This window comes from Staurois parvus, unplaced genomic scaffold, assembly GCF_062004578.1.
Source record: "Staurois parvus isolate SC_StPar_1 unplaced genomic scaffold, SC_StPar_1.0 ptg000058l, whole genome shotgun sequence".
NCBI lineage: Eukaryota > Metazoa > Chordata > Amphibia > Anura > Ranidae > Staurois > Staurois parvus.
Window position 1 is genome coordinate 607,267 of NW_028317854.1, and position 13,953 is coordinate 621,219.

The 13,953-nt window shown below is 40.8% G+C and overlaps 1 protein-coding gene across 2 annotated transcripts in view; it reads right to left on the reverse strand.

Annotated features, from left to right (window-relative positions):
- The window catches only part of LOC149469840 (multidrug and toxin extrusion protein 2-like), a 124,166-nt gene that overhangs the window by 81,419 nt on the left and 28,794 nt on the right, over window positions 1-13,953 (reverse strand). For both annotated transcript variants that reach the window (XM_089668439.1, XM_089668438.1), the window contains exons 3-5: window positions 13,615-13,683; window positions 2,601-2,749; window positions 2,467-2,509 (exon numbers count right to left, since the gene is read on the reverse strand). In XM_089668439.1, coding sequence (XP_089524565.1) covers window positions 2,467-2,509; window positions 2,601-2,749; window positions 13,615-13,683 — 261 coding nt within the window. The remainder of the gene's footprint in view (window positions 1-2,466; window positions 2,510-2,600; window positions 2,750-13,614; window positions 13,684-13,953) is intronic.

The following is a 13,953-nucleotide window of genomic DNA, read 5'->3' on the forward strand; positions in this document are numbered from 1 at the left end:
AGTAAAACACTTTGGTCACAATAAAGTAAAAAAGATGCAAAACATTTTCACCAGCTAAAATTGTATTTTGCATAACTGAAACAATTAATAATGTAAGAGAAGATTAAAGGAAAGTAATACTCTCCCATCAATATAGGGAAATCTCAATGAATCCCTTGATATCGCCTGTACACAGATATGTAGCCTCTCGGACATGGGTCTTTACCTGTGAGGCCACATATATGCATACCTTGCCGCACAGCACAACTCCCAGCACAGAGACCAGGCTCTCACTGAGAGTTCCAGGTCTCTTATTAACGATCAGGACCTGGGACTCCTGGTTTATACTCACCTGATCAATGTGATTGCCTCTACTGGCAACAATTAGGTAGTGCAGCACTCCAGCCTGCCTGTAATATTACTAAGAAGCAAGTAAAGGCTAAACCAGAAATCCAGTTTTCCTGTAACTTTAAATCATTTGGGCTAGCTTGGTTAAAGCAAATGCTTACCATTGTAGAAAAGTCTGGTCACTGGGAATGCTCTAATACATTGTAGTAGCTTGTGCTACATACAGTAAGTGGTGTTGTCTCCCTGCACAGGTACAAGATATCTACTCACTGCTGTCAGAAAGAGACAGAGTGATGTCATCTACTTGTCATCTAACCTGAAGGTGGCAATGTGCCATTTCTTCAGGCTGTCAGGAAACCATTGAGGACTAATTGTCCCCTGTGATTTTATTGGATACCGAAATCCTGCAAAATTTGGGTGGCCATCCACAAATAGGGGTTTCTGCATCATTACGTGTGCCTGGAAGTAAGGTAGTTACAGAGCCCCACTGGATAGGGAGAGGGTCAGAATAGTATTAGGTAGAGGTACCTGTCGAGGAACAAAAGAACAGATATCCCCTTTCAGAGTGTCTTCTCTTTCAGCTTTCTGGAATAGACTTCTCCTGACATCCAGATATCTGCAGGGACATTTGCGGATTGCTGTATGACCAATAAATATCATAATCCCCTCTAATGGAAGTGCTCCTTTGGCATTCTGAGGTCTGTAAGTGTCTGACATCATACTATTGGAAATAGTACACTCTTCTGCCTGAAGTGTATGACCTGTAATATACAGTATGTGGAGCTATTGCTGTAAATTGCCTTATCTCTGTGAATAGTCTGTTTTAACAATGCAAGCAAAGTTTAAGTATCCACAAGCTGCATATTGTCCATTATATATTTTATATTTTGTTCTGGTTTATACTTTTATTTTTGTAACAAAAATTCTAAATCCAGTAAAAAGACCCCCCCCCCCAAAAAAAAAAAAACAAAACAAAAACAAAGTGTGGTTACTCAATTCTTTCATGCACTGGTTATGCCCTGGGTACACTTGGTGTAGTCAGCAGGATATGGAAAACCTATCCTTCATGCAGGGCGGAACCTATTTTGTTACTATGGTAGCCTTGGGAGCATTTTTGGCATGAATACTAAAGTATAATGGCATGAACATCAACTGAAGAGTGTGGCCCACCTGTTTCATGTGCTTACACACTTCCCTGACCTGGAGATTAACTCTTTGAAAGACAATGCTATGAGATCAGCTACAAAATGGACCACACTAGCACTAATCATGGCTCGGTTAGAGAGCCTGTATGGTGAAGTCAATTCTGTATCTCAGTTATGCTGCAAATTCTTTTTGCGGAAGCAACAAGAAAATTATACTATGCCCTAGCTTGCAGTGGCAATTCAGGAGTCGTCGTGTGGAAAAGAAAAAGACCAACAAGGCTGTGCCACTATAGGAACTCAAGTGATATAATCAGTTTAATTAATGGATCTTAGCTTGTCCCCTTAAAAGGGCTCTGCAAGACCACATGAGGGCTAATGCAGCAGTGAAGCTTAATACTAACTTATTAAAAGTAGTAGAGTGACAGCAGGAGGAGATAGAAGCCAGACTGGTGGTCACTAAGGGAGATGGAAGGCCACTTTTGCAGCTTAGAGAATTCCTAATCCCAATCAAATGCTTCCATCTGGCAAGAAGTAGCTGTTGTTACACATTAAACATGAACTGGGACAGACCTTGTCTGGCAGTAATCCCTTCTTCAGGGACTCAAATGCAGATCAGAGGTGTTGCCACAAAGAGTCTCACAGACACATAAAAACCTTAGCACAATCATTTAAGAAAATTAAATGCTACCATTACATATGCATTTTGGCACACTGAGAATAAACAGATACAGTGCCTTGAAAAAGTATTCATACCCCTTGAAATTTTCCACATTTTGTCATGTTACATCTAAAAACGTAAATGTATTTTATTGAGATTTTATGTGATAGACCAACACAATTAACACCAATTAAGTGGCACATAATTATGAAGTGGAAGAAAAAAAAAATGTTTTTTAAATTTTTTTACATTTCATTCTACACTAGAAAATGTGAATTAATAGAAACAGGCCCTAGGCACAAGAGACAGAGTGTAGTACAAGAACAAATAACTTACAGGTAGAGCAGGTAAAAAGATCATCACATATTTTTGTGCTAACCTGAAAAAGAATGTGTATGGATTTTATTATTATAAGGATAGTTTATTCATGTACATCATACAAAGTAAGACAAAAATGATGAAACACTAACCTGGAAATATCTGGCTGTTGTTTGCACAGTAGCAATATCTGCTCTGTATTAATAAATATTGCCCAGCAGGGGAAGCAGCAAAGCATTAGAATAAGAATTCCTCTTTGCAGGATTGTCCCCACTCGCTTCATATTCTTGCTGCCGTATGTCTAAAAGAATGAGCAGATACATGCTATGAACTCAGTAAATGTTATCCTACCTATCTAATGGAAACTGTGGAAGTTGATGTAAAACTCCTGGAAAATACTGGAAATTTGTAGTTACATTTTCATAATTTTCTTTTCCTATCTTTGCCTATCCATAGCAGCATACAAATGGTAGTTTGTGCCACACCCCCATCCAACCCACATGATCAGTTGGAACTCTGTAAAAGTTTAGTTTCTTCATAGATTTAAGAATAGGAAGGGTGCACATGCTGCCATTAATAGGCATCAGGAAATGAAAATTACTAAAATGTAAGTACAATTATTCAGCTTCCTGGTGCCGTCATAACAGGATATGAATGGTTAATACCTGACTACATGGGAAGGTAATGCTTGCAAGAAAATATTTAATGAAATCAGGGTACAAAGAATTCCAGAGCTCTCTTCCATATATCATTAGAAGTAAGTCTGGCTGGATCAGCACTGTGGAGCTCAATGACAGTTGAAGAGCAAGAGCAGCTGGCCCTCTTTCAAATCATCTTAGGAGACACTTTAGCATTAGTTGCACAGTATGTAGAAACACTTCTAGTAGAATGGTCTGTCTCAGCTTGAGGAACTGATCTGCTACTAGCTCTTAAGTGCGCTTTGAATCCATTAACTATCCAGCATGCAATAGCTCAAGAAGTAGATAATTGTGCTTTCCTGGCTCCACTTGGAATAACAAACAGCCTGTTACCCTTCCTAAGGTGTTGAGTCTGAGAAAGGTAATGTTTCAAAGATTAAAACATAGAGTAGGAGGAGCTTCAAAATATCCCAGGTTAAAAAACTTCAAAAAAGTCCAATCTGTTGTGATGGTGAGTGAATAGGCGAAGACATCCAATAAACAGTGCCAACACTAAATCCTTACCAGATGGATCCGACTATCACACATAGTGTAAAATAGGTAAAACCAGCAAATGGTTTTATTAAATAAGTGTGCACTCACATTGATTAACATTAAAATCCAGCAGTGTTCCTTCTGACACCCTACTTCAATAAAATCCAACAAGGTGGTCCGATTGATTCTGATTCCAATCGAGCGTACAATACATTAATCCTGAAACCCCACAAAGATCTGAATAATGTGGCTAATTACAGACCGATATCGCTTATCAATAACGACCTAAAACTGCTAACCAAAATTTATGCCAACCATTTACTTTTCTTTTTAGATCGATACATTTACTCAGACCAAGAGGGCTTTTTCCCACACAGGTAGGCGAATGACCAAGTATGCTATGCAATAGACCTGATCTCCCTGCTTCATTCTTCTTGGGATGGAGGTGGAAGCAGACGGGATGTTATTATCGCTGGATATCTGTAAAGCATTCAACTTCCTTTCTTGGCCATACCTTTTTTGCATTTTAGCTAAATGGAATTTTGGGCCTACATTTTTAGTCTCCCTCCACTCTTTATACAGTACACCTTCAGCCTAAATGGCATTAAGAGGCCATAAATCAGACACTTTCTTGATTGCATCCAAGACCAGACAAGGCTATCTGATGTCACCCCTTCTATTCATAAGATCCATTGAGACAGTAGCCATTGCAATCCGCCATAACCCTGATATGTTGGGAGTATAGACTGGGGACCAACCCCACAAATGCGCATTGTTTGTGGACGATCTATTGCTATTCATCACCTCTCCCCATATGACTTTGCTTAATCTGTTTTCATTACTGACACGATTTGGGAATGGTCAACTGGTAAAAGTCGTAAGCCATGAACGTCAACACAGTGGACCCTGTGCTGCACAGCCTTAGATCCCAGTACTCCTTCATGTCTATGCTGACCCCTTATATGTCTATGCTCTATAAGGCTAACTATCTGGCTCTTTTACCAAATTGCTTGAGGATGTACAGATATGGACTGACGCAACTCTTTTATGTTTGGGGAGGATTGCATCTATGAAAATGACGGTCTTGCCCAAACTCTTGTATTTTTTTCGAACCCTCCCTATCTCTATTCCTTTGGAAGCACTCTGTAATTTTCAAGTGAAAATCTTTACCTTTATCTGTGGTACTAAAGGTAGTCGACTGCCACACTATATGCTCCTGGAAGGCAGAGGTTTGGGTGTTCCAGACTTTCGGAAATATATAGCAGCACAAATAACCCAACTATGCAAATTACATTCATCATATTACTGGCTGGACTCGGTATCCCTGGAAGCCCAGGCATGCTTGCCTATGCCTTTAGATCTGGTCCTCTGGCTTCCCTCAAAGCATCACAGAGCAATCTTGAGCCCAACGCTTTCTCATTCTCCTAACCTTTGGGATTCCTCCTGTAAATGGTGGCCTCTTCACTCCCCCCATATCCCTGTAGCCCTCCTTTTTAATAATCCTTTGTTTCCCCCTGACCTGCAATCTCATCAATTTAGGTGGTGGATGAGTAAGGGTCTATGAGAGTAAAGGAATACGCCCTTCCACAAACTTTGTACATTTGGAGATGCCTCTTACTGAAAGCTTCCATCTACAGCAAATCCATAGTTTCCTATGTTCACTGTAGAAGATGGGTTCCGACCTTGCCACATGTACTATGTTTGAAAATAGATGTCTGCACTTTACAGCGTGGATAGATCTCCATGTTGTACAAACTACATTGCTAAAAAAAATTAAAGGAAGACTTTTTAATCAGAGTATAGCATCAAGTCAATTAAACTCCCAGGATATTGATTGAAGTAGCAGAGGGGGTTGTTCATCAGTTTCAACTGCTTTGGTGTTAATGAAATTAACAACAGGTGCACTCGATGGGCAACAATGAGATGGCCCCAAAACAGGAATGGTTTTACAGGTGGAGGCCACTGACATTTTTTTTCCCTATTCATCTTTTCTGACTGTTTTTTACTAGTTTTGCATTTGGCCAAGGTCACGGTCACTACTGGTAGCATGAGGCGATACCTGGACCCTACAGAGGTTGCAGAGGCAGTCCAACTCCTCCAGTATAGCACATCAATACGTGACATTGCCAGAAGGTTTGCTGTGTCTCCCAACACAGTCTCAAGAGCATGGAGGAGATTCCAGGAGATAGACAGTTACTCTAGGAGAGCTGGTCAGGGCCATAGAAGGTCCTTAACCCAGCAGCAGGACCGGTATCTGCTCCTTTTTGCAAGGAGGAACAGGATGAGCACTGCCAGAGCTCTACAAAATGACCTCCAGCAGGCCACTGATGTGAATGTCTCTGACCAAACAATCAGAAACAGACTTCATGAGGGTGGCCAGAGGGCCCAACATCCTTTAATGGGCCCTGTGCTCACTGCCCGGCACCATAGAGCTTGATTGGCATTTGCCATTGAACACCAGAATTGGCAGGTCCTCCACTGGCACCCTGTGCTTTTCACAGAATAGAACAGGTTTATCCTGAGCACAGGGTGAGTGACAAACGTGAAAGGGTCTGGAGAAGCCGTGGAAAATGTTATGCTGCCTGTAACATTGTTCAGCATGACCGTTTTGGTTGTGGGTCAGAGATGGTCTGGGGAGGCATATCCATGGAGGGACGCACAGACCTCTACAGGTCTAAACATGCCTATACTTGCCTGCTGTGTGCAATGATTTTGCACAGAGCAGCCTGGATCCTCCTCTTCTTGAGTCTCCCGCAGGCTCTCCTGGCCCCTCGCTCCGCGTGTTCATTCACACACACAGGTGTGGCTTGGCCCCACCCTTCTCTCTCCTCATTGGCTCTTTGGCTGTGATTGAGAGCAGTGGGAGCCAACGGTTCCTGCTTGCTGTCTCAACCAATGAGGAGGCAGAGACCCGGGACAGCAGAGGCTGTTGTTCACATCGCTGGATCACAATGAGGCTCAGGTAAGTAATGAGGGGGTGGGCGCACTGCTGCAACAGAAGGTGTTTTACTTTCATGCATAGAATTCATGAAGGTAAAAAACCTTGAGCCTTCACAATCAGTTTAATTATTTTAGTTCTGATACAGGATTAAAGATACTAGGTTTGGAATGAACAGTGCTTTAGTTCCGAAGTTCTTCTGATTGATTTTCAATGAAGGTGGTTATTATACCTTTGGTCTATTTTTATACACTACTGTACTTTACCGGATAGATGTAGTATGTTATTTCTCCCTAGTCAGAATGTATGCCATTATCAAACTCGTCTTTCCAAATGATGGATATCTCTACCCATCTTTTTCTTGGACGCTGTGCAAATGACTCCTGAGCTATACTCACAGGTCTTTTGAATATTGTTTGTGCACTGATATTTTGGCTACCACTTTGACCTGTGATTGACCTATGTTACCGTGATATGTCTTGTTCAGAACCTTGTAATTATATCTCTTTGGAAAATTAATAAAAACTATTGAAACAGAAAATCCAGCAGTATTAAAATGCATACATCCAATTTGTGTACCTACTTTTTGCCCCACTTCTGGCGTGTGTGTGATGACAATACATCCAATAGATAGAGAATCTTCTCCTGCTGTCTGTGCCTTGTAAGATGAGACCACTTTCACCATTCACTGTTATAACCTTTCCATACCTCACTTCCAAAAGACCTGTGGGTCAAAAGACCCCATAGTCAAAACAGGAGGTGAAAGAAAATCCTTTCAAAGTGAGGGAATCCAGGTGTGTCACCAGGTTCACCAGAACTAGCGTTTCCATTGGATGATTTCCCCTCAGTGATTTGATGTCAACCCAAAATTTTGGATTTTGTTTTACTTTCACCTTCGATGATAACAGTAAACAGGACAAAAAGAGAGGGTGAATCTCCCTAACGGTGGCAGAGATAGCAATAGAATGAAAAGTGTTTTAATCCCTCACCACTCTATCCAAAACTAAAATAAAAAGATTTGCCTTTAGTTACACTTTAAGTATTGTGACATTGGAAGCGTAAACCACAAAATCAGTCACACGTTTAGTTCATCTATGCCAAGCTGGCCTCACTGCAGATGGAAGGAGGACTGTGATTGATTGTAATGTTATGCCCTCTTGCATTCTTGCCCTGTGAGCAGCAGGCATTTGTGCCAGTGCCATGGGTGGCTTTTACTGTCAGTGTATGAAAGTGGATGAGCTCAGAGGATCTATGAGGGCCCCGGGAAGTCTCTGTACCATAGTACTATGGAGAAAAGAGAAAGACGATGTATGCAGACTGGAAACAGAAGGCTCTGAAGAGAGCTGCAGGTACACTGAACGGTTATTGCAATCTATGCCATCCTCAATGCCATATTGCTAATACTTATGTCCCCATTAACTACCTTGATTTTATGCCTCCCTCTCTAGCACTTACAGTAATGTACTGAAAGGGTTTATGTCTGGGGTATATGTGCTGTCTGTGCATTAATCACTCCTAACCTCTGTACTCTGTGTGATGCACACTCCTGACTCCTGCATTCTGTGTGATACACACTCCTGCACCATATGCTTCCTCTCCACAGGCTTCTCAAGGTGGCTTGATTTTGTGGGTTCCGTTAAAAGTGAGTGTAGTCAGTAGGCTGTTGTAGGATTTCATTTTGAAAATCTGGTAACCTTAGTATAGAAGAAAGTATAAGCACAATAAGCCCAGGAACATGATGAATAGTGAGGAGTTAAACACTTACCATACTGGAGTATGTACGCCACTGTCTCAGCTGCCTCATGCACATGTGTGTGTAGCACTACCTCCTTAGGAGTTGCAGAAGATTAGGGTTACCTATAGTCCTGCACAGCCAGGCAACACACATTTCCTGCAGACCTTGCTCACAGGAGCCAGTAAACAATCCTTGAGCTTGTTTTTTGGATTTTTTTTTAAGGGATATTGGGGAACTTCAATGGGGTTAAGGGGTGTATGGGATGCCCAGGGCAACTGTAAAGGACAAATTCTTTAACAATTAGGTACAAGTCCTTTAGACAAAAATCCTCTTGTTGGAGAGCTCCAGCCTCTCCTGGTGTACATTCTCAGACCCGAGATGACATCTCCTTTGCACCCAGCTACCTGAGGGAATCCTTGGGTAAAGGGGCCCAGAATTTACTGCTTTAGAAACAGCAGTCCCAGATGGGGGCTAGTCTGGTTTCCCACCAGAATTCCTTCTCCCCTTATCTGGCCCAGGGTGTGTGGGATTACTCACTCAGTCCTCTCCTGAAAGCTTGTGGGTTGGTGGCTGCCTTCAGGCCTTACACTGGGCTGGCTCCTTCCCTGGATCCCAGGTTGTCCTCTCTCAGGGGACAATTGAGGATGAGAAATCCTCCCTTCCAGATCCTCTGCCTGTAGGTAGGCCCCTCTCCTGGACCCCGTCCCAGGCTCCCTACTCCATCTTCCACCCGAACACTCTAGCTCTAGCACACTTAAAGGCTGTGATGGCCCCATGCCAAGCCTCCTATTTAGGGATTGGCCAGGATCCCCTAAGTGTGCAGGACAGCCTCTCCTCACCCCTGACCACTACTTCTAGAATCTTCTCCAAGATTCTAGAGCAGGTGGAGCTATCAAAGAACTGACCCGAAGAGCCTCTCAGCCCTGATCTAAAATAACCCTCTGACTCAGCCCAGTCTGTTATTTAGCCTTCCTAGCTAAAAACCTGAGCTAGCTCCCCCTAGCTATCTAAGAGGTTGCTACATGTGGAACAGCTAATAGCACGATTTGCAATTGCATCATTGAGGACACAATCATAGACCTCACCAGATGAAGAAGTAGGGGCATGAATCATACAGAGCAGTGGCACATGAGAAACCAAAAATATTCCTGCGCCAATCAAAAACAATAAATCACCCTTCTAAATTGCTGCTGTGCAAAAAATGTGTAAAAACACAAACAGTAAATTATATAAATAAACAGCGCAACATAGATCTCAATTCAAACCACGATAAATCACACAATATAAGTGTCAATTATTAAATCATAAGTGTATATATCAAAAATCTGCAGAAAAAACAGACAATTAAAGTCCCTTAAGAAGATAGCTGAAGATTCCAAAAGATGTGTATAACCTTCCACCTTTCACCCGTGTACACCAACATCAAATATACTCACCAGATTTTGGTGAGTAAGAAGCCTTTAAGGATTTTAAGGGAATCATAAACCCCCTTTTTCATCAGCTCACTGATAGCCTCCACTCCAATTTTAGATCTTCTTTCAGGTCCTCACCGTATTCTCCTAGTTGGCTCCACCATACCGCCAAAGAGAAAGCTTATATAGTGTAATATTGCCACAATATTATTGTACCAAAAAAACAAATCCAGGCCACTCACATTTCAAAAGCTTATAACAGGCACATTTATTAAGCCCATGACAGCCTTAAGATAACCAGCCAGCATGATTCAGGAGTCCCATACCAATGCAGCCAGATAGAGCAGAGAGACAGCAAAATCCAGCCTAGATCCCAAAAAATGGCCGCTGGAACGCACCGCTCAGCGTGCACTCCACTCACCGGAAGTGACGTCAGATGTATGGCAAAACGACCGGAATTACGTCAACGCGTTTCGCCCCTCCCATCGGGCGTTCTCAAGACCTTTATAAACATGCCTGTTATAAGCTTTTGAAATGTGAGTGGCCTGGATTTGTTTTTTGGTACAATATTATTGTGGCAATATTACACTATATAAGCTTTCTCTTTGGCGGTATGGTGGAGCCAACTAGGAAGATACGGTGAGGACCTGAAAGAAGATCTAAAATTGGAGGGGAGGCTATCAGTGAGCTGATGAAAAAGGGGGTTTAGGATTCCCTTAAAATCCTTAAAGGCTTCTTACTCACCAAAATCTGGTGAGTGTATTTGATGTTGGTGTACACGGGTGAAAGGTGGAAGGTTATAAACATCTTTTGGAATCTTCATAAGGGACTTTAATTGTCTGTTTTTTCTGAAGATTTTTGATATATACACATGATTTAATAATGGACACTTATATTGTGTGATTTACTGTAGTTTGAATTGAGGTCTATGTTGCGCTGTTTATTTATATAATTTAGTGGCACATGAGGCAGCTGCACAGATAGCAGCCTTGTAAGAAGGGCATCCAGGGATGGTAAAATAAAACAATAGCTACCATTTACACAGCATATAGGTGTTCTGTGAGAAACAGAAGGGGAATAGAAGCATTCATAAAACATATGAAAGAAGATAAAAGGAAAGTCAGCCAATAGGCACAAGGCTTTGCTGCCATAAAGATAAAGATCCACAGAAAAAGAGGCTTGTACTCTCGTGGACACATTAAGCAGCAGGGCATTGCTCATGAGGGTGTGAAAATGAGTGGGTTTATTTGACTGACACCAAATAAATGTAAAAGGTTGGAGCTGTAACGATTCTGCAGTCTTGATGCCAAAAAGGAAATAGTGAGGGTTATTTAAACTATTATAGAGTTACATTTGATCCTGTGGATTGGATAGGAATATAGCACCAACCATCATTTCAGAAATCAGGGAAAAGGGAAAGAGGAAATGCTGGGGAGTCCACACACAGTACCTAACAATAAAAATGAGGTGCCCTCAAGATATCTGGAAGGGTGCTACCTAGTCAACTATCAAAAGAAAAAAGAAAATAGGCTGCACACCTAATGAGCTAACCTCAAATGAATTTTATTATACACCAAAAACAGTGATAAAACATCGGAGGTATGACAACCAACCCTACATACCAGAGGGGGGAGTCCGTCAAAACAGGACCAAGGGATAGAAAAATGTCCACTGGGACTAACCTACCCCCATGATAACCCTCCAAGATCCAACCCCTAACACTACCTACTCCATTGATCACTCTAACCCCCTCAAAAGGGTCTTGTTTCCCCTGAGGGGGTGGCATCCTCTGGTAAGTAGGATTGGTTGCCATACCTCCGATTGTACAAAAGAAACCAGCGCTCAAATCTTCATGCAGACTAGAAAGAACTTTGAATGCCAAACGTTGAGGTGCAGCCCTTCAAAGATCGGGAAATCTTGGTACTGGTAAACAAAAGCAAAACAGGGCGCAATCTCATTGTGCAATAACGTGGTAAACCATGAATTTATTTAAAAACATATAGATGTATACTCACAAACCAAAGAGAATAAAAAGAGAGCAGATAAATCCGTAATGTCAGTCCAATGGAATGATAGACCATTGTTGGGATAACTAACGCGTTTCGGGAGACGCACTCCCTTCTTCAGAGCTAAAATGTAAACCTGCTAATCCAACATTTATAAGCCAAAAAATGGTAAAGAGGACTCAACTACACCCCTCCCCACACATGACGGCCCAATCTGAGTAGAGCCAATCAGATCCACCTCCAGCAAAAAAGTGTGTAAAAAACCCCCCCAAAAAACCTACAAAATAATATATTAATTATAAAAGAATGAATAAATAATAAATAAATAAACTCTACTCACATGAAGTGCCAGGGTGAGCATGAATTAATAACTAATAACTAATAATGGCATGTGTCCCAATGGATAGTTATTAATTTTAGTTTAATGTTAGTTTAGCTGGGGACATATTACTGCTGTAGTTGCAAGGGGTAATATTGATCTATAGCTATACCAGTATATACGTATATACATGAATATTGTGTTTTTTGATGTTATTGTGCCAATTCTAGAAGGTTTATGTATTCAGTGCATTTAACTGCTATTTTCCAAGTTAATTTGCAGTCTATTTGCAGAGTTTTACCTGTCTTATTAAACCTGTTATAAAACTTCCCACAAGTGTACTGGTGTGCTGTGGATCCAAGATATATATGGTTCATCACTGAAGTAAGGTCAGAAGTGCCCATTAATTCTAGCGGCTCCTTCGGGGGTGAGCACTACACTGACTAGCTGTACAATGAACAGCCTGGAGGCGGAGCCATAGGACGGGAAGCTGCAAAAACTACACAAGGAATAAGAGTCCTGGCTAGGAAGTGTAATGGAGGGGTGGAAGTCATAAGAATAACTGCAAAATAATTAGATAAATAGGTAAAACAAAGTGCAGATATGTATTCATAAGATATGTAGCTGTTTGCCCAGAGTTCTGCTTTATATTTCTCACAGAACTTTTCTTATACATTACATTTTCATTGAAAATTTAGAACAAAGAGACACAAAACATATAGTTTCACATATATGAAATAAGTTTTAAACATGTAATATAATAAATGGGTTAATCATTATAGAACGATGCATGTAGCATATTCTCATTGCTACCCAAATATGTTCTTAGCAATATGTATATACGGTATGTATACAGTATATAGGATCAAAAAAGAAATGAATAAACAACATGATTAGAGAGAAGTCACTCATTATCACTCTTTCTCTTGTTTGGTGGGCTGCATATCAGATTATGGATTTTGCATATAAACAAGCAGAACATTATGTACATTCTAACAGTCTTATTTCTTAAATAATCTCATGACAAAAAGAAGAAATTAATAAAAGTGCCTGAGACAAATTTTGTCTCAACTTGAGCATTTGTATAGAGCAGCTAATTAGCTTTTAAAAAAGTTAATTTGCAAAGCTGAGAGGAAAAACAAGAGAGATAGAAGCTGACTGGCTGCTATGGGCAACTGCACCAGTTTAAGCAGAACTTGTCTCATTAGACAGTTTGGGGTTGATTTACTAAAATCTGGTACAGCTTTGCATAGAAACCAATCAGCTTTTTTTTTATCGTCAGAGCTTTATTTGATCAAGCCGAATTTAGAAACTGATTGGCTACCATACACAGCTGCACCAGATTATGCACTTTCCAGTTTTCCTAAATCAACCACTTTTTTTACATTTCCCCTCAAATGATGCACAAGAGTGTCCTTATTCAGATGTGCCTAAGGCAGCATATGGCCCTGATTGAGAGACAGCCAGAAGAAGAAATGAATAAAGAGACAGCACCAGGCAACCATGGCATTCCAAAGTGCATATCTGGCTAAAGGGTAACAGATAACAGAATAATTATTCAAAATAAGGTATAAAAAAAAATACCTGTGACATCAAAGTATCACATCCAGCACTCATTCCATAACCAAATGACACGCCAATTATATTTATAACCTGTAAAAGAGAGAGACTTGTGAACTATATGAACTTGTATGTAGAGGAGCAGTAACAAGTGATTGCACAAATATAATATATGGTTCTTACACAAACATACTATGATGTTGCATTCTTATTGCATAATAATATAATGCATGTTTATTTCACCTTCTCAGGTGTGTGGCCATGCTCCCTATATCTGGGTCCGAGTAAATCTGTGCTCACTATTAATTTATTCAAAGCCTGTAGAGTGAAAATATTCTGTATGTGTACTTGCATAAATACGGC